Source organism: Callorhinus ursinus, unplaced genomic scaffold, assembly GCF_003265705.2.
Source record: "Callorhinus ursinus isolate GAN/ISIS: 27379988/994484 unplaced genomic scaffold, GSC_fseal_2.0 scaffold17, whole genome shotgun sequence".
NCBI lineage: Eukaryota > Metazoa > Chordata > Mammalia > Carnivora > Otariidae > Callorhinus > Callorhinus ursinus.
The window spans coordinates 1,886,297-1,907,962 of NW_027397079.1; the positions used below are offsets into that span (position 1 = coordinate 1,886,297).

Here is a 21,666-nt window from a genome sequence, read left to right on the forward strand (position 1 = left end):
CCGGTGGAGACCTGATTTGTGACGTAGGATGTGATCTATTCTGGAGAATGTTCCATGGGCACTAGAGAAGAATGTGTATTCTGTTGCGTTGGGATGGAATGTTCTGAATATGTCTGTGAAGTCCATTTGGTCCAGTGTGTCATTTAAAGTCTTTCATTTCCTTGTTGATCTTTTGCTTAGATGATCTGTCCATTTCAGTCAGGGGGATGTTAAATTACCCCACTAGTATTGTATTGTTGTCAATGTGTTTCTTTGCTTTTGTTATTAATTGCCTTATATAATTGGCCACTCCCATGTTAGGGGCATTGATATTTACAATTGTTAGATCTTCTTGTTGGATAGACCCTTTAAGTAGGATATAGTGTCATTCCTCATCTCTTATTACAGTCTTTGGTTTAAAATCTTCTATGTCTGTTATAAGGATTGCCACCCCAGCTTTCTTTGGGTGTCTATTAGCATGGTAAATAGTTTTCCACCCCCTCACTTTCAATGTGGGATGTCTTTGGGTCTAAAATGAATCTCTTGCAGACAGCGTATTGATGGGTCTTTTTTATTAACCAATCTGGTAGTTTGTGTCTTTTGATTGGGGCATTTAGCCCATTTACATTCAGGGTAATTATTGAAAGATATGAATTTAGTGGTGTTGTAATGGCTGTAAGGTGACTGTTAATGTATATTGTCTGTGTTCCTTTCTGGTCTATGCTGCTTTTAGGATCTCTCTTTGCTTAGAGGACCCCTTTCAATATTTCTTGGAGGGCTGGTTTCGTGTTTGCAAATTCCTTTAGTTTTTGTTTGTCCTGGAAGCTTTTTATCTCTCCTTCTATTTTCAATGACAGCCTGCTGGATATAGTATTCTTGGCTGCATATTTTTCTCATTTAGTGCACTGAAGATATCATGTCAGTCCTTTCTGGCCTGCCAGGTCTCTGTCGATAGTTCTGTTGCTATTCTAATGTTTCTACAATTATAGGTTACATATCTCTTCTCCTGAGCTGCTTTCAGTATTTTCTCTTTGTCTCTGAGACTCGTAAGTTTTACTATTAGATATTGGGGTGTTGACCTATTTTTATGGATTTTGACAGGGATTCTCTGTGCCTCCTGGATTTTGATGCCTGTTTCCTTCCTCACATTAGGGAAGTTCTCTGCTATAATTTGCTCCAATAAACCTTCTGCCCCTCTCTCTCTTTCTTCTTCTTCTGGGATCCCAATTATTCTAATGTTGTTTTGTTTTATCGTATTGCTTATGTCTTGAATTCTGCCCTCATGATCCAGTAGTTGTTTATTTCTCTTTTTCTCAGCCTCTTTATTTTCCATCATTTGGTCTTCTATCTCACTGATTCTCTCTTCTGCCTCATTTATCCTAGCAGAGCCTCCATTTTTGATTTCACCTCACTAATAGCCTTTTTGATTTCGACTTGGTTAGATTTTAGTTCTTTTATTTCTCCAGAAAGCGTTTCTCTAATAACTTCCATGCTTTTTTCAAGTCCAGCTAGGATCTTTAAAATCATGATTCTGAACTCTAGGTCCGACATCGTACTAATGTCCGTGTTGAGTCGGTTTCTGGCACACGGTACTAAGTCTTGTTCTTTTTTTTGAGATGATTTTTTTCGTGTTCTCATTTTGTCCAGAGGAGAGTAATGAATGAGAGAACAAAATCCTAACAGGTTAACAATGTTCCCAGAAAATATACTCTATACAAATCAGAAAAGACCTGCAACCAGGGGAAAAGAAAGGGAAAGAACGAAAAAAGAAAGAGAAAAAAAAAAGAAAAAGATAAAAACAAACAAAAACAGAAGAAAACAAAAAACACAGAATATGATCAAATATGATCAGGCTAGTGCATAGATCAGTGCCACACACTTGATTTTGGGTATATTTTGGTCTGTTAGAAGAAAGTGCCTCCTAAAATTTTAAAGAAATAAAGACTTATATATGTACAAAATAAGGGTTGATACAATGGAGTGATGGAATTTGATTGTAAAGATGAAAAGTATAAAAAATTTAAAAAAGGAATTGATAAGGTGCTTGAAAAAAAAAGGAAAGAAAGAAAAAAAAGGGGAGAGAATGTGATCAGGCAGGATACTAGAACAGAGCCATACAGTAGAGATTTAGGGTATATTTTGATTGTTAGAAGTAACTGTATCTCAAAATTTTAAAGAGAGAACAACTTTTATATATGGCAAAAATAAGGATAACTGAAGAGATAGAATATGACTCTAAAATGAAAAATAAAATTTTTTTAAAAAAGGGATTAATAAGATGTTGGTTGAAAGAGGGAAAAAGAAAAATTAAAAGAAATAAGACAGTTAAAAAAATTAACTTTGAAAGGCTAATGAATCATGGTAAAAAAGCCATGAATTCTATGTGCAGTATTCCCCTAGCGCTGGAGTTCTCCCGTTCTCCTTGATCGGTAAACTTGGTCTTGGCTTGCTGGCTGTTCGTGCTGATCTTCTGGGGGAGGGGCCTGTTGCTGTGGTTCCCAAATGTCTTTGCTGGAGGCGGAATTGCCCCGCCCTTGTCGTCCGGGCTAAGCAAGCTGCTCGGGTTTGCTCTCAGGAGCTTTTGTTCCCTGCAAGCTCTCCGTACAGCATTGGAGGACGAGAGTGAAAATGGAGGCCTCCCAATCTCCACCCGGAGGAGCCGAGAACTCGGGGCCCCGCTCCTCAGTGTGCCCCCAGAGAAAAGCAGTCACTCCCATCTCCCTGGTGTATGGCCACACTCCATGCACACCCGGCCTGTGACCGAGCGTTTCTATCTCTGGCACCCGGACCCCCTGTGGAGTCTCCAAACCCAGCAGATCCCTGCGGTGCGTTCCCACGCCGCTCCTCCTGGGGGAGGGAGGGGAGTCTCCCTGGATCTGCCGCTTGTTGGGTCCCTGCTGGAGGAGCAGTGGCCCGACTGGGCCGCGGATCACAGTTTATGGCAACCCCGAGCTGAGAGCCCGCGCCTTGGCTCCATCTCTGCAGCCGGCTTCCCCGCTCCGATACCTGGGAGCTCTGGCGCACTCAGGCACCCCCGGTCTTTCTGTGACCCCGAGGGGTCACACTGTCCTTTGAGGTTTCCACCCCCCCGCTTAGCCACTGGAACGACGTCCCTCCGCGGAGCCGACTTCTAAAAGTTCCGAGATTTTGTGCTCCGCGGCTCTAGCACTTGCCAGAAGCGGCCGACGGAGGCCCCTCCCCCGCCGTCTATCCTCCCGAATATCGCCTCGGATTCACTTCTCCGCACGTCCTACCTTCCAATAAGTGGTCGCTTCTCTGTTCAGAGAGTTGTTGCTACTCTCCTCTTCGATCTCCTGTTGAGTTCGTAGGTGTTCAGAATGGTTTGATCCCTATCCAGCTGAATTCCTCAGACCAGATAAAATCTAGGTCTTCTACTGCTCCGCCATTTTGCTCCCTTACTTACAAATCATTTCTGATTGTCCCTCTGAACCAGCCAAACGGTAGGGACCCTCAGGGGGGCGTGAGCCTGCCTGCTGGAGCTGTACAATCAACTCAAGAAGGTGGTGACACAGCCGACTTCAAACAGTCCTGCAAGGCCGCCTGAGCTCAGAGACAGCGACGGGAGGGCTGAAGCGGTGAGGAGGGTTTCAGGAGCAGGGGTACCCGGGGTCAGTCTGGGGGAGGCAGAGAGGAGGCCAGGCCGGCCCTGCTGCCGCCTGTGCCGAATGCTGGCGGTTGGACAAACAGGGAGGTGCCCACATCTGGAGGACGGGGATGGGCTGTCAGAGACATCCGGAGCCCTTCCAGGCTGGGCACAAGGGTTTAGAAACAGTGCCCATGGGGCGCCTGGGTGGCTCAGTTGGTTAAGCGACTGCCTTCAGCTCAGGTCATGATCCTGGAGTCCTGGGATCTAGTCCCACATCGGGCTCCTGGCTCAGCAGGGAGTCTGCTTCTCCCTCTGACCCTCCCCCGTCTCATGTGCTCTCTCTCTCTAATAAATAAATAAAATCTTAAAAAAAAAAAAAAACCGTGCCCAATGCTCGGGAGGTGAACTCAGATGAACTAGGCAAAGAGGCTCTTTTGCTCGTATCCACATCCTGAACGCTGTTGAGACAGTGGCCTTTGGAACGCCGGGCTCTGAATGTGAGCGTCCGTCAGAGAATGCGCACTGTTTACAGGTTTTCCGTAAAGCCACCTTCAGATGCACATTCTTTCTGAATTCTTAGTAAGGGGAGCGTTCTACACAGAGTGTGCTTTCTGAGGGCTGAGGAGGTTCCCTGGGTGACCCTGTTGTCCTTGCTGCCGACCACAGATGGCTCGTGTTTGTTCTGCTCGTCTTGCTCCCCGGGCCTCTGCCCCTGCAGGGCTGAGATCAGGGTTCAGGTGGGAAGACCCTGCTGGACCCCCCGCGGGGCTCACAGGGAGGAGGAGCGTGTGCAGGGAGCGTCCTGCGGGTTACCCCGGGAGTCATGAGCAGTCACTAGAGAGAAGACTCCTGAGCCCCGGGGCCTCGCATGCACCATTCCCTGCGTTTGAGGTGACTCATTCTCTGGATGTGGTCCTTCTGGCCCCACAACCCCTGCTTCGTTTTCAGATATTGTCTCATCCAAGGCTGGAGAAGGCGTTGTCCATCAGCCACCATAAATCATTCTGGTGTCTGTGAGTTCATCACAAACGAGGACAGTGGGGTGTGAGAGAAAGCTGATCTTCGGATGGGCTGGGTGGTGCAGGGACGTGTCCCCAACTAGATGTTGTTGGGAGGGGACTACAGTGTGGTGGTGGCGGACCAGGGCCGGCAGGGCGCCACGGACGGCGAAATGAGCTGGTTGGTGAGAATCCCACACACATTTATTTGGTCTTTACCGCCTGCCGGGTGCACAGGTCCTGGGCAGAAAGGGTGGGGACTGTTTGAGCTCTGAAGGCCTCACCGTCCAGCAGGATGGGCAGGTGGTGGGTGGACACTTGGGCCGGGGTGAGGTCTGCCCTGGAAGGGGGGGCATTCGTGGCAGGCATGTTACGGGAAGGGCACCCAGCCGGCTCCAGGGGCAGGTCCTGGTAGGACCTCCCTGGACCAGTCTGGGGGGGGATGGGGAACCCCGTGTGAGAGGCTGCACCAAGCTGTGGCCTCAGGAGTGAGGGCAGCACAAGGTGCCAGACTTGCCGAGGCACACATACTCTTCCGGAAAGTCTGCACACCTGACACCCAGCTTCGGTGGCCTGGTCCACGCAACAGCCTTGAAGCCATGGTTCTGAGTCCTCAGAGCTGGGGACAGCATGGTGCTTGATGGTTGGTTGTTGCTGGCCACCTGTGTTGCGTGGTCCGCGTGGGGTATGCTGACATGCACACTGTTTCCCCCCCCATGTCCTTAATCATCTCGTGCTAGATGCTTGTTCTTGGGTGTGTGCAGTCCTTGCTGGAGTCTTCCGGGAGGGGGCGGCTCCCGCACAGAACACGGGCTGCATCCTGAGTGGGTGCGTGTGTCCCTTGGTTTGTGTGCGGTTCACCAAGAGGTTTCCTGGGTTTAATTTCATTTTGCGTTTTTGTGTATGTCACAGTCCGTTAAGAGGTAGTGGTTGATGCAACTATCAAAGTCAGAGATAAAACCGGGAGAAGGAGTTTCACTGTAGCATTGATTCTGTACCTCCACCATTGCTTCCAGAAACATAGAATTAAATGCGACAAAGCAACTGGCCTTATTGAGATGGTCATGGACCGATTCACTATTGAGAATGAAGGCACCTACACTGTGCAGATTCACGATGGAAAAGCCAAGAATCAGTCCTCCCTGGTTCTCATTGGAGACGGTACACTATCCTGAGTGGTTTTGTATGCCCATGAAAAAAAAAATTCACAGGAAATTGTTTTGACTACACAGAGGCAAACATCTTTCATTTCTTTTTCCCCTGAATATTGGCTTTAGCGTTCAAGGCTGTCCTAGACGAAGCTGAATTTCAAAGAAAGGAATTCCTCAGGAAGCAAGGTAGGTACTGGACTCGCCCCCCAGGAGCCCGAGCGGACTCAGCATTGAATGTTTGTTTACGGCAGATTTGGTTCAATGCTGAAAGGCTGTAAATGCTGTTTTAAATAATCATGAGGTTAGACTATTTCTCATCTGTAGAAACTTGGGTATTTTTCTGTTCTTTGCACGTTACATTTATTTTCATTTGTGTTTTGTCTTGCTTCTACCTTTAAAAGCCCCAGAATCTACTGTTTAGTATTTCCTGTTATTGTGAGTCAAGGACATGGTCAGGGTGGCCAGGCCGTGTGGTCGACCTGCTAACTAACTCGTCTCTCCTGTTCGCTGCTGAGACGGAGGTGATCCCAGACCCTCCTTTCTCCTTTGGGTGAGACACTTGGACGACTGGGCCGCGTGACAGATGACAGACGACTGTAGGCGCCCCCCAGGGACGCGCGTTTTATTCCTGCCATGCCCCACAAAACCATCAGGGTCAGCCAGCTGCTCCCTCACTGTCTCTCTTGTCCACATGCACATTTCCATCTCTCTGTGGTCTGGTCATCCCACAGTGACATGACTTTCCACGGTCACCTCTGCAACCTGGGGGCGCCGTCCGAAGTCCGAGCGGGGTCTTCAGGCCTCCCTGTTCCTGTCGTGAGTGTGTGCACCCCACGGCACCTGTAGCATACTTCACCTGAGCCAGTGTTCTGGAGGCTGTGACCTGGGGCGTCTGGGGACCGCGGCTGTCTGTTCTGTATCTTCCTATAGGGCAGTGCTCAGTACTTACCACGTGAATGACGTGGGTGGGGACGCGGAAACATCACTGTACTCTCATACAGCACAGCTTATTCTTCTGCCAAAAATGCATTCACAAATATATATGTGTGTGTGTGTGTGTGTGTGTGTGTGTGTGTGTGTGTGTATTTGTGTTTTCCTTTTCTTTCCCTTTTTAAAAACTGTCTCTCCGCAATTTTCCCCTCAGGCCCTCATTTTGCTGAGTATCTGCACTGGGATGTTACAGATGAATGTGAAGTTCGACTTGTTTGTAAGGTGAGGACTCGGCTCCAACGAGAGAGCAGTAAGCTCTCGTTCACAGGGTGGCAAGAGACCTTTTGGGGAAGCATCTGCCGTTGGTCATAGGATGCGAGAAAACACAGCGTGCTGGGCATGCTGCGTGACTTTGAGTCTCATGGATGTTTCCTACGTAGACTCCAGTCTCTGTTCTTCATGAAAAGAATACAGTGTGGTGGCATGCAAAAGAAGATTCAAGGAGGCATTTTAAAATATTTAAGATTTTTAGGAAGTGAACATATGGAAAGTACACTACAATGAAATTCATCTGGTAATTTCCATGCTGCTCACATGATTTCTTTAGGGAAAGAAGTTATGTTTTGGGAAGAAGATGCTCCTTAAGTTTTGTTCTAACAATTGAGTAATGAAGTAAGCCTTAGTTCCTACTGAATGTAAAAATCTGTATTTGGGGGAACAGACTTTAAGGAGCATCTATCTGCTACATGAGCAGTGCTATAGGAGAACCTGGGGGAAGATCAATAATGCATTGTTTTTTCCCATAAGAAGGTAATACTAACCTTGTTATGGTGATCATTTCAGAGTATCGGGATGTACCATATCATCATGTTGTATCCCTTAAACTTAAGTGATGTTATATGTTAATTATATCTCAATAAAGCTAGGGACAAAATGTTAAGGGATGAAGGCAAAGGAAAGTGGGGTAAGGGATGGAGCAGCATTCACCTGAGGGGACGAGAATGGACTGATCAGGAATATAGTGTGAGGGGGTGGTGCACAGGGGCCAGAGTGAGGTTGAGCGTGACAATGGGGTCACTGTGGGGTGGGCCACGGGGCCGCCGGCTCCTCAGTGTAGCTGAGGGTCAGATGAGGGACCTGGGGTTAGTGCAGGGGGCTGATGTGAAGCCTGGGCAGCATAGAGCCATGGGACTGGGGATTTGAGGAAAGGTGGTGTGCAGGCGGGTGGTGGGGGGTGGTCTGGGGCCATGGGAGGGCCGCGCACACCCTGGGTAAGTGTCAGGTAGACCTTGAGATGCTGTGGTTACATTAATCTTTCCCACTAGTCCAGGCTCATTGTTCATGTTGGTGATGAAGTACTAATTAGATTTCCTGTTTCCATCTCTTTTTATGTGCGTGTTAATAACTAAAGCTAAAGTTTTGATATTTAACGTGCTTGAGGTTGTTATAAATTCATTTCAGAAAAATACCTAGAATTATTTTTCTTTTCATAGTGAGTTTCTTACCCCAGTATTTTAAAAGGAAGCCTCAGAGACAAAATCATTTAAAATAAAAGACGTTTACTGATACAGAAATTGCATGGGTCTGTTCAACAAATGAAAACACAGTAGGTATTTGCAGGGAAAACCTCGAAAGCTCACTGAGGATAGGCTGTTTACTTGGGAAACAGGATGAGAAAGACAGTAGTCTTTTCAAATAATTGTCAGATGAAGAAAGGGTGTGTATCTTCAGGTTTTTAGACCTCAGCACTGCCAAAATCAGTTCTTTGGATCCCCAGCAGCTACGGGCGCCAGTCCCGGCAGACGGGCTCTCTTACCGTCGGTTCGTTCTCTGTTTCTGATCGTGTGGCATCAAGCGCATGCTTACGCAGCCATGGGGCACATGGGAATTCTCCTTCCCGGGGCGTTCTGAGATCATCCTACTGCCACACACCCTCTGTAAATACGTGATGATATTTCAGGGTCCCTGGCCGAAGTGAGTCAAAAGTTTTTAAACACAGATATTGGAGAAACTGAACACATAGTAACTGAGATTTGGGCATTTTGTAGTTTAACACACTTACTTTGTACAATTGTGTCTCTAGCTCCTGTGATTCTGTAAATTATTGTACATAGTTTTCCCCTTAGTAATACGTTAGATAATTTTTTAAATGTACTTGCATAAAAAAACATATGGAGAAAATTAATGCAAAGGTACGTACATTCATAATATCACATCACAGAAAACCATCTTTTATATTTATTTATTTATAAAACTATCTTTTAAAAGAAAAGTTTACCATAAATCTCAGTCAGACACAGAAGAAAATCTAGAGAGTTCTCGTACAGCAGACGTGGGGACTGGGGCGCTCCCTCTTGGAGACCGAGTCAGGCGTGTGCCAGATGATGTCTTGGGGGTCTTGTTACCCTCTTTTCTAGGCATTTATGTACATTTTCAGTGCCTGTATTTAAGGAGCAGAAGGGAGAAATCACAGAGAGCACAGAGGAAAGACAGTGGGTCCTTGCAGGGCATGAGGACCTCCAAGCTATGGGACAACGATGCCAGTGGAGGATGTCTGTTTCAGAGGACAGAGATCGGAGCTCACCAGAAAGGGTTGTCTTTAGCACTCAAGCACCCGTGATTTAAAACTTCTGGGAAAACCAGGGTAAAAGGGGAGGTAGCACTGAATTGAGATAAAGGACGTAAGGGTTGGGTTGGCACTGGAGTATGGGCACCAAGATTTTGAAGTATTAGGGGAAGGAGGTTGTCTGTCTGGCTACAGTCCATCTGCCATTGATTGCCAACTCATGGTCCTGCCTTGGGAATGGAGCTCCTGCATCCTGGTCCAGGGGGGACACTCCGTCCACGGACTCAGCAAGTGTTTGTAGGCTCATTTGTAGGGCACACGCTGCCGTGTCCTGGGGTGCAAATGCGAGCAGTGTGTTCCGGATCCCTGCTGTCCAGGGACTGTGCTCTGGGCGGTCACTGGTTACCCGGCTCAGGGCCGGCGTGGGCGTTCTGACCTGTGCGGACTACAACAGGACCAGAACCAGTCATGCTGTCTGAATACTTGTAATTTTATTTTCTTTGTCATTGACATCACTTCTGCTGAGTCCGTATGGGGTATAAATGCAGAATCATCCGTCTCAAATAGTCTGTTGTGGCCAGTTCGTTCCATTCGTAAGAACCAGGCTTGTTTCTCATCCGTGGGATGTACACATCAGGGTGTATGAATCAAAATGCTTCCTCATCTTTGGAATTCTGCAAAGCTTAGTGTCAAATCTGAGCTTATGTTACAGACTGAATTGTGAGGAAATTTAGTAGAAGGAAAGTTCCCATTCTCATTGGGCTTATTTGGTGTTACGGTTTTATCCCTTCTATACAGATACATCTGAAATGTCATACTGCCAAAAAAGCAGCCACTGAACAGTTTTATAGCCCTCTAAGAATATTTCCCATTATTAACAAATTTAAAATACACTGCTTACAACTTGTTTTTATTACTGACATTTCATATAAATCAAAAGCTCCTCACACAATCTAATTTCATGGGCTACGATGATTTGTCCTTCTGTGCACAATGGTGAGGGCTTAATTAATTTAGAAGCTGGAATTTAGAAATGTATCTGCCATTATTAGGACTGACAGCTTTTCCATGAGCTTCTGTCTGAGGCTATAATAAAAATTGATGGTATTTTTTTTAAAAGGCTGTGATTTAAAATCCAGATACTTTTTTTTTTAAGATTTCATTTATTTATTTGACAGAGAGATAGCGAGAGAGAGCATGAGCAGGTGGCCGAGGGAGAAGCAGGCTCCCCGCAGAGCAGGGAGCGCAATGTGGGACTCGATCCCAGGATCCTGGGATCATGACCTGAGCCGAAGGCAGACGCTTAACGACTGAGCCACCAAGGATCCCCTCCAGAGACTTTTTTTCTTAAAAGCCGGAGTGATTCACATCCTAACCATCAGATTTCGGCCTTGTAGGTTGCAAACACCAAGAAAGAGACAGTTTTCAAGTGGCTGAAGGATGATGTACTGTATGAAACAGAAACGTTGCCGGATCTGGAGAAGGGAGTCTGCCTGCTGCTCATACCCAAGGTACGCCGTGTTGCATGGAGCAGGATGGAGGTCAAACTAAGGCGGGTATTTCAAATAACTTGTAAATCCTGCAGTAGCTCCCATTTTTAATCCTGAGTTTCCATGGTTTGCAAAGGGAGTGTATTATCTATCATTTATTACATTTTCTGTCTTGGCATTGATCTTACATGCATGCGAGATATGTTTTATTTGCAGTTGTCCAAGAAGGACCTCGGTGAATATAAGGCAACCTTGAAAGATGAGAGAGGTCAAGATGTCTCTGTCCTTGAGATAGCTGGCAAAGGTAAAATAAAACCTTCTTTGTCCTCCCCCAGAGAAATTCATTTTGCCAACAGGATGCAGTGTGCTAGGAAGGCACATCCATCTATATCCTGAAGATGCACGCTCTTTCCTTAGCAGTAACGCAGAAGAAAAAAATAAATCTGTACTTTACTTCCATTCAGACCTGCTTCAGTGTTTTGGAAAAAGTGCGTGGTGTTATTTTGCGTTTATAGGAAATGTCATTTTAGTCCATCATCATAAGCCAAATTTTCTCCCATTACTAATGTAGTTAAAATGATTGAAACAGAGGGGAAGTGATTCAATTAAATGTATAGTTGGATTTATGTGGAGTAAGATTTCCTTGTTCCTTGCATAGAAAGTGAACAGGTTGGAGGGATTTATGACCCACAGGAGCCTTTATGGATAAATGTTGCTATTTTAACGTTTCATTTTTCAAATGAACATCACAACTTCCTGTATCAATTTAATTAAACATGAAAATGCTGCCTTCTGATAAAAATATATATCATAACGGTACATTTCCCTTCTTCCTTTCAGTATATGAGGACATGGTTTTGGCAATGAGCAGAGTCTGTGGTAAGTAAATGCCTACGGATTTCCAGGGTATGTGTGGTGCCGAGATCCCCATTTTCTGAGTTGAGAACTGAGCCTGCAAAGGGGCGGCTGGGGCAGGCCTTCTGCTGCGCCCTGACGTGATCCAAAGGGGTTTGCAGCACTATATTTAGAATCCGTATTTTATATATATATATTAAAAAAAAAAACCCAGTTTGGACCTCCTGATTAGCCACTTCTTCCGATTTGCCTTACCTTCATTTAGATGATTGCTTTGTACATAATTGCTCTCAGCATCTTTATTACCAGTGTTGAACAGCAATAATGAATTTTAAACCTCTGGCTTTGCATCCTGTGTATGAAACCCTTTTTCAGCTTTGCAAATACATTCTCGCTCTCCACTTCCCCTTCCACAGCAATCATGAGAACAAAGAGAGGGGTTAGTAATTCAGTAACAACAGCTCCTATTTGGGTCGAGCTTTGTGCTAAGAATGACAACATTTTATTACTGTGGGCTTTCTAGAGAGGCCCTAATTTAGATCTTTGGAGCTGGTGTTGGGGAGTGGGGGCGGGGCCCAGCTGTGGGTGCTCTGCCCCCAGAGTCCAGGCTCTAACCAGCAGTGACACATGTCTAATGCCAAACTTACTTGTGGGGCTTTCTGACGTTCTTCTGAAAACCTTCTTTATTTTTCATGCTTCCACAAAGTAGCACTGGAAGGTAGATTTTACTCATTTCCACTTTGGCTCGGTCAGGGAAACATGACCGCATTTTAAACGAGTTTTAGCCTTGATGGTGGTTGAGGGACCGAGAGCTGCTTCATGGCTGCCGCGCCCCTTGGTGGAGGACGGTGAGGCTGTCTGGAGCGGCTGCTCTCCCGTGCTCCGTGGAATTGCTGTGTGGTACACACCGTGTGGCACGCTCTGTGGAATTGCTCCATGGTATGGTACCGTGTGGCACGCTCCATGGAGGCGCTGACCGCGGTCCTGGAAAAGTGAGCGTTGTGTGTGCAAAGTGGCTCTCCTCCTGCTGTTCCCCTGGTCTGGCACAGGGAGGACCGTGTGTCTAGAACAGACTCGGGGCCGCCCGCCACACACACACGAAGCCTCTGTCCGCTGAAGAGGCCCCACACATGACACGTCCCCGCAAGCGAGGGGCAGCAGCGAGCGCCTTCGGATGCCCAACACGGGCGTCTTGGTAGCACGCCAGGCTTCCCACAGCTCCCATGCCCTGCGCCAGAGTCTGAGGGCCCCAGCCTGCCCTCCCAGGGCCCTGCCTCCTGCCTGGCTGGCCTCGCAGAGGCCCCAGGGACATCTCTGGACCACCCCAGGTGTCTCAGCGTCCTGGGTGTCAGTCTTGCTTTGGTCTTGGAGCTACGTGTGTGGTTTCGCACTGCGCCTGCACGCCCATCACAGACCACCATCCCTGTGTGCTGGGGGTCCCTCTGTGCTCTCTCGGGAAGTGGGAGCCTCTGTTCTTGGGCCTGGCGGGGGCCTGCATCCCTCATCCTTGGGGCAACTGTGCACCTGCCTCCTCCAGCTTCCTCTGAGAGTGTCCGTAGTGCAAGCATGCACAATCACTCACATGCACGCAGAGTCACACTCACACACATAGACCCACACTCCCATGCATGCAGACTCGCACTCACACATAGACCCACATTCACATGCACGCAGACTCACACTCACATGCACGCAGACACACACTCACACATAGACCCACACTCATATGCATGCAGACTCACATGCATGCAGACTCACAAGCATGCAGACTCACACTCACATGCATGCAGACTCACACACATAGACCCACACTCACATGCGTGAAGACTCACACATGCGCAGACTCACACTCACAATAGACCCACACTCACATGCATGCACTCACACACTCGCATGCACTCACACACTCACACATAGACCCACACTCACATGCATGAATGCAGACTCACACATGTATACAGACTCACACTCACACACTCACACTCACACAGACTTACACTCACACACATAGACTCATAGTCATACACATGCACTCACCCATAGACCCACACTCACACTCAAACATAGACCCACAGTCCCGCACATGCAGACGCACTCACATGCACGCAGACTCACACTCACACTCACACAGACCCACACTCACATGCACACAGACTCACACTCAATGCACACACACACTCACACATAGACTAACACACACACAGACTCATACACATGCACTCACACTCACACATAGACTCACACACATGCAGACTCGCATGGAGACTCACACACATACACAGACTCACACTCACACATAGACTCACACTCACATGCATGCAGACTCACAGCTCACACACACACACTCGCATGCAGACTCATATACATACACACATTCACAGGCTTACACACAGACTCATACAGACTCAACTCAGACTCACAGGTTCACACACATTCACATGCACCAGACTCACACCCATGCACTCACACTCACACATAGACTCATACATGCATACAGACTTACACACTCATATGCATGCAGACTGACACACAAGACACACACAGACTCATACACTCACACACATGCAGACTCACAACTCACACACAGACTCACACACACGCATGCAGACTCACACACATACACTCAAATGCACACACAGACTCAAACTCACAGGCTTACAGACTCATACAGACTCAACTCATACACAGACTCACACACAGGTTCACACACACTGACATGCATGCAGCCTCACACACATACACACAGACTCACACATGCACACAGACACACCCACACAGACTCACACTCACAGGCTTACACAAGTCTCATACAGACTCAACTCATACACAGACTCACACACAGACTCACACAGGCTTACACAAGTCTCATACAGACTCAACTCATACACAGACTCACACACAGATTCACTTAGACTCACTATAGACTCTCACAGACTCACACTGACACACAATCACACACACAGACTCAGAGTCACACACAGACTCACACACACACACAGACTCACAGATTCACTCAGACTCACACAGAGACTCATTGATTCACATACAGACTCACACATGCACAGACTCAGGCAGATACACCCTCACACACTCATATGCACACACAGACTCACACTCACAGACTCATGCACAGAGACTCACACACTCCCTGACTCCCACACACTCCTGCAGTCATCCACCCGTGTGCTGCCTTGTGTCTCCTTTCTGTGGGGGAGACACACTGTCCACTTCCCAGAAGGCTTGCCGATCGATGCCCACAGCGCCCTGGGTGTGTCAGGGGGTGGTCCTCACCTCACAGTTCACACCTCAGTGTAGCAGATAGAGTCCAGCAGGTCACACTTTTAAGCCTCAAATATTGCAATGTATTCTGTGTAGGTTTCAAATGAGCCCTTGCCGTCTAATCAGTGACTTCATAGAATTAACACAGCCTCATTTTGGTGTAAGTGATAATGGACATAATTGCACTTACAGCATCTCCTGAAATGGCTGGAGCGAAGATGCAGAACACGGTCTCAGGGCTGTGCTGGATGTTCTATAAATGCGGGTTTACAGAAGTCCTGCCTGGTGTGCAAGGGTGCCTGAGTGGGCCTCCGCCTTACTGACGGCGGTCCCGTGGTGCCCAGAGAGGCATCTGTGGTCACGGTCTGCGGCTGTACGTAGCAGCATCAAGTGTAGCCCTGGGTTCAAGAGAAGCGGGGTCCTCTCTGGTCCCCCTCCTCCTCCAGGTTTTCCTTCCTGGTCTTCCATCTTGTCTGTGTGAGTGACCCTTCACAGAGTTCGCTCACTCTGGCTATTTAAGGTTCGAGCAATGCGAGAGGCTGGTGGAGCTGCGGGAGCCGTGTTGGGAGGACGCGGGGGAGGCGCCCATCAGCTTGGTGGGGCAGCTGCTTCTGTCCAGCAGTATGCTTCCTGCTGGGGCTGGCCGGGCCAGCCGTGTAGGAGTTGAGCAGAGCAGGTGGGGGGGAGCCTGCCGCATAGCACACACACGCCCACCCAACTGCATTGGCTCTCCCCAGCTGAGCTCCTGCCCCCCACCACTGAGCTGCTGCCCTTCACACTCTCTGAAGGGTGAGGTCTCAGGTACGGGGGCAGGGGCGCACTGATGCAGAGAGGTGGAGGTGATGGGGTGTCTCTGTTCCCCGTGTGGGTGTTCCAGTGACCTCCCTGTTGGCCGCTCCCCATCCCCCACCCTCCGTGGGGCCCCAAGTTGGGGACTTGCACTCTGCCTGGTCATCGATTCAGCCCTCTCTGCTCGCACAGCCCCCTGCCCTCACCCCTGCTCTCTGCCTTCAAAAAAGTCTGACATGGCTCTCATCTTTGCGTTCGGGTGTGCGCTTGCTTCACGTCTCTGTGGGGAGGGGTGAGTTTCAGCAGGAGCCGAGGTCATGGAGGCGACGTGGGGACACTGCCAGGAGCAGGCTCACAGACACCATCTCGGGGGTTCTTCCAATCACTCCGTCAGGGCAAGTGGTTTTCACTCTGTGTTTTTGTTGGATGGTATTCCATTACGTGTGCTCATGTGAGAGTAAATGGAAACCAAAGAACACCACAGTCATGGCCATTTTTATTTTGGTTTCTATTTCTTTACGTAAAGTCATAAATACACCTTGTTTCTTTTTTTTTTTTTTGGCCACATATCTTATGATAATCATCCACCTTTTATATCAATACTGTGTCCACAATTTCTCATAATTACTTGGTATTTCATAATTACGTGCTGTGGTTTAAAGTCTTCCTTATGGGGATAGCAACCGTTGTTCATTATTTTAAATAACTATGCAATGTACATCATTGGACAAAGAGAGGCTGATTTCAGTATTTGGGAATATTTCCTCTGAGTGAGCTCCCAGAAGTACGAGGACCGTGTGGAATATGTGGGTATCTTGAGGATTCGTAATAGAAGTCTCCGGGCGGCTCACCTCATAGCAGATGGTGCGTTCAGAAGTCCCTTCTGCATCGCACGCTCCTCAGTGGTTTTAATCACATCATTTTCTTTCATTTTGCTGATTCTATAAATAGTGTCTTCTAGGTGCTGGAATACCCTGAGTTCATGTAAAGCTCTGAAGTTACATATCTAATAACAATCTCTGCCTCGAGCTCAGAGCTTTTGCCGAAATAAGAGGCTGCTCAGTAGCTTCCCATCTTCTGACCCCTCCCCTCCCACGGACCACCCGCCCCAATCCAGTCAGGCTGAGTTCCTACTCCAGACACATGAAATAAGTTCTCATTTCCTAGGGTTTTCTTGCTGCCTGTGGCTTCTCCTGTTTTCTTACCCAGTCTTCGCTCATCTCAGAGGACGGACCGTAGCCTTTCATCTCCTTGACTCCTTCCTGTATCATTTCTGCTGACTCATCATCTCCCATTTGCTGATCTCCCACAATACTTCAGTTCCAGATCAACTAATGCAGAGTTTACTGTGTTACTGTGCTGTTTGCAAGAATTTTCCTCCTCTTCTTAAACTTAGCTGCCAAGGGGCAGATGTTGAGCCTTTTCCTAAAGTTACGTGTCCTTTACAGTACTCAGCGAAGAGATTTTCAGATACATGTGGCATTGGCAGATGCTAATGGAGTGAACGAATATGGCGTGGGGAAGGTTAGAAGAATGCATGGATGGAACATACACATGTGAGGCTGTGTTTACCGTGGGACAGAGCAGAGACGCCTGCAGCTGCACCTCTATGTTCTGATGGCACACGTACTGCTTTTCTTGGTCTGAGTCTGTTTTGTTTTCTGCAGGGGCATCTGCTTCTCCACTAAAGGTACTCTGCACCGAAGAAGGAATAAGACTTCAGTGTTTCATGAAATATTTTACCGAGGAAATGAAAGTGAACTGGTATCACAAGTAAGTATAAGTGTGATTGACGGTGGCCACAGATGGAGCAGTGCCCAACACATACAGCTGGTCGCCACGCTCCTGGCTCGTGTCATGGCGCTGCCCATCTTCTCGACAGCCTTGGCCCAGGCAGGGGACATCATGGCAATAGGCAGGACCTCCAGGAGAGGAGAGAGAAAGAAATTCCTGAAGGTGCCAGAGACACATTTCTGCAACATCTAGGCTTTACCAAATGGGGTGACACCCATTTTATCAGCAGTGTAGCAGGCAGCTAAAGGAAAAATAATATGTAGAGGCCACACTCCCAATTTCCAGTCTGTCAGAGTCTCACTAGCTTGATCAAGAAGAAAAGGGCCAAAATAAGCCCAGAGTTAAAAGAAGAAAGGGAAAGACAAGGCCCTGTATAAACAGCAGGTTTTCTGTGTCTCACCAAGAGTATCCCTAAAGCAGCTGCTCAGAGCTGCAGGGCTCTGAGCAAACAGGACCATGGTCCAGGACCCCCTAGAGCCGCAGAAGAGGGAGCTTCATCTCTACTCGGACCCAAGGACACAGGCAACATTCTTAGCCCATATTTCCAGTGATGTGAGGATACCAACATCTTAAGCTCCTCAGTGAATCATAGACCATAGTGTCCACATCATGCTTTTGGATATTATATTTCTCTAACACTTCAGAAGGCAAATTCTGTGGTTATGGCTATTTCACTTTTAAAAGCATTATTTGTCCAGGTGCATCTATTTGTGAGTAAAGTGTGAAGTGCTAAAAGGATAAATATTCTTGGGGTTTTTCCCATTTAAATCCTGATGGGCTATGCTTTTGTTTCCAATGTTTTACTTAGAAACCCAAAATAAGATATTTTGGAGTCTCAGTGCATCTGTGTGGGGCATCTTCTGGCTCTGTGTTTTTAACAGTGTGGAATCCAGTATGAGGAGGGGTCATTGCAGATCCTGTGGGAAGGGTCTGTGCATTAGAGGCAGAGTCTTGTTGTAAAGGGCCCTGATAACAGGAGCCTTAAAGATGGAAACTCTGGTGTATTTTTGTGATATAATTTTTTGTAAGGATATATTTTCTTAGACAAATGGGTAAATCTGTGTCTCTAGCTGAATCAAGCCTTCCTGGAAAGGAGAATTCATGACTTCCTTTCCTTTGCTATTTTGTTCCGTATGGCATGCTCTCCTGCAATAGGTCCTGTGCGCTTGTGAGGTGTGTCCTCTATTCCCTTGTAAACCTGCCCATCCCTGGGAGAGGATGCTCCTTCCTCCACCCTTCTCCCCGCGAGTGGCAGGCTCTGCACCAGGTGCTGGGGTGCAGAGATCAGACGTGCACTGCACACACATGCATGGACACACACCAGTGTGAATGCACATGCACACCTGTGTGAATGCACATCACACACACCCACGTGAGAACACTCACACCTGCATGAACGTGTACGGCACACACCCACGTGAAGGCACACCTGCGTGAACATGCACTGCGCACATCTGTGTGAACACACACTTCACACCCGTGTGGATGCACACTCAAACCCGTGTGGACACGCACACACATGTGAACACACCCACCTACATGAACGCACACCTGCGTGAACCTGCACCGCACGCATCGGTGTGAACACACACTGTTCACACCCACGTGGATGCACACTCAAACCCGCGTGGACACACACGCGCATGTGAACACACACCCCTACACGAATGCACACCTGCGTGGACGTGCGCCACACACACCCGCATGCACACATGCACATGAGGAGGTGGACGGATCAGTACTGGCGCTAACATGAGATCTATGTCACAGTAACAGCCACTTTGCATTAAATGCTTTACACACATGATTTCACAAAAGCCCTGAGTTAGGCACTAACATCCACTTACATTGATGTAGAAACTGAGGTTTAGGCGGAGGAACATGATCGGTTAGTTCAAAGTCCCACAACTAGTGAGTGGAAGGGCAGGGATCTAAACAGTAGTTAGTCTGATTCTAACCAGTACCCTGCTCAGGGGTGTCAGGCTTGTGGGGGCTTGATGACGGACAGGCAGACAGACAGACGGGAGAAGTCAGGGCTCAGAGCAGGTGTGTGACTCGTGGATAACGTGGCATCAGATGGAAAGGTCGCGAGAGCCCGGTAGAGGAGGTGGCAGCATCGGAGACCTCCATGGACCTGAAAGTGGCCTTGTTTGTACGTTTTTTTTCTTCTCCAAACAGAACATGCTCCACAACCAGCCAAGTCTTTCTTGAGCACTTTTAGGACTAAAATATAACTTGGACTTCTATCCTACTAGACTGTTGAACAATATTAAACTGTATCTTGCAGATACAGTTGCAGATATAATGTTTGGTGTATTTCAGTATTCGACTATTAAATAAGTTCTTGTGGAAACAGAAAAATAGAGGAGAATATGAAATAAAATCTGCCTCGGAGACTCATGACAGACACAGGGCGGCCCGGGGACGTCACTGGTGCAGACTTGATGGTGGACACCTGAATAGTTTGAGTCAGTAGGCGGCACGGGATTGACAGAGAGTGATGAGGATTTGGAGAAGTGCGAGCATAAGCAGGGACAGTTGTTCTTTGGGTAAAAATGCTGAGGAATCCATCCAAGCAGGTGAAAGTACCACTCCAAGGACTAGGCTGCAAGCCTCTTCAGAATGAGAGTGACACTCAGCAAAACCATTCTTCCAGAAAAGGATTGTGTCCTCCTGCTCAGCGGTGAAATTCATACGTCATCCAGAGCACAGATTGCTCAGGTGCTGACCCCTGGAGGCTTAGCCGCGTCCCCGCCACTGAGGAAATCTCAAGCAAAAAACCCCAGCTGCCTCGAGTCTCACAACATGTGTTCTAATTCAGCTGGGGGGAAATTTCTCCCACGGAGGTGCCCTTGGAATCTAGTGAACCAGCATGTCTGAAGTCACTCGGCATGTCCCGAGGTGGGAAGAGCTGAGCGGGGTGTTGGGATGGCACCTTGGTTCCCGGGGAGGGGGAAGATGCCCAAGGGGATGCTTCCCGGCCTCTCCGCTCACACACCTGTCTGGAAGCGTGGGGCGGCCAGCGTTTGTGATTTTGGGTATCACGGGGGCAGTAGTAAAACTTGCTGGATAGTTTAAGCACCTCGCAGGCTGTGTTGTTTTGTGGGACTCTTGCAGGCGGCTGGCGTTCCTCAGGACCGCCTCCTCCAGCCAGATGCAAATACCTCCTGACTTTGGGGGATTATTGCTGATATCTGTGTTTGTCTTCTAACGGGGAGGCAGAATCCGGATGGAGGTGACGTGAACATCTGACCAGTGTGATAGGAGCAAACTGTTACTTTCCTACTGGGACAGCACGTCCGTGTTCACACCTCAGGTCTCTTGGAAAAGCAGCCTTGGCTGGACCATCTTGGACTTAGTTCTTAGACTTCTGCACCCGTGTCTCTTCCAACTACTTGTTTTAACATATCATAATTTAAAATCTTTCATTGTAAGATACAAAATACTTTAGGCTTATAGGAAAGTTGCAAAAGCAGTACAGAGAGTTCCTGTGTGGCTTTCGCCTAGCTTCTCCAGGAGAAAAACCGGGAGGTGAATGGTGACCTGGCCCGACATGGCCCTCCGCACTGAGCTGCAGACCTAATGCATGTTGTGCCCGTTTTCCAGGATGCTACTGTGCGTTAACCGTCCTGGCTCCTCAGTGTCCTTGAATCTGGGGCAGCTCCTCAGTCTGTCCTTCCTTGTCTTTCATGACCGGGGTGCCCCCTGAGCGTTCTGGTCTGGTGCTTTGCAGAGTGGCCGTCCACTTGGGTTTATCTTGTGCTTTCCCATGATGAGATTGAAGGTGCTCCTTTGTGGTCAGAGTGCTGTGGAAGCGATGCTGACAGCTCTCACCTGGTTGACAGGTGGCTTCCCAGGTCTGTCCCCTGCAATATCACTAGCTTTCCCTTTGTAATTAGTAAGTATCTGGGGGCAATACATTGAGACTTTGCATATCTCTTTTGCACATCATTCTCTGATTCACTTATTTCACCTGCATAATACCCTCGAGTTCCATCCACGTTACTGCAAAGGGCAAGATCTCATTCCTTTTGATGGCTGCATAATATTCCATTGTGTATATATACCACCTCTTCTTTATTCATTCATCTGTTGATGGGCATCTTGGCTCTTTTCACAGTTTGGCTATTGTGGACATTGCTGCTATAAACCTTGGGGTGCATGCACCCCTTCGGATACCTACATTTGTATCTTTGGTGTAAATACCCAGTAGTGCAATTGCTGGGTC

The 21,666-nt window shown here is 47.9% G+C and overlaps 1 protein-coding gene across 3 annotated transcripts in view; it reads left to right on the forward strand.

Moving 5' to 3' along the window:
- The window catches only part of MYOM2 (myomesin 2), an 86,396-nt gene that overhangs the window by 56,690 nt on the left and 8,040 nt on the right, over window positions 1-21,666 (forward strand). For all 3 annotated transcript variants that reach the window (XM_073902255.1, XM_073902258.1, XM_073902256.1), the window contains exons 26-32: window positions 5,601-5,745; window positions 5,862-5,921; window positions 6,880-6,947; window positions 10,629-10,742; window positions 10,938-11,025; window positions 11,562-11,600; window positions 17,312-17,417. In XM_073902255.1, the coding sequence (XP_073758356.1) occupies window positions 5,601-5,745; window positions 5,862-5,921; window positions 6,880-6,947; window positions 10,629-10,742; window positions 10,938-11,025; window positions 11,562-11,600; window positions 17,312-17,417 (620 nt within the window). The remainder of the gene's footprint in view (window positions 1-5,600; window positions 5,746-5,861; window positions 5,922-6,879; window positions 6,948-10,628; window positions 10,743-10,937; window positions 11,026-11,561; window positions 11,601-17,311; window positions 17,418-21,666) is intronic.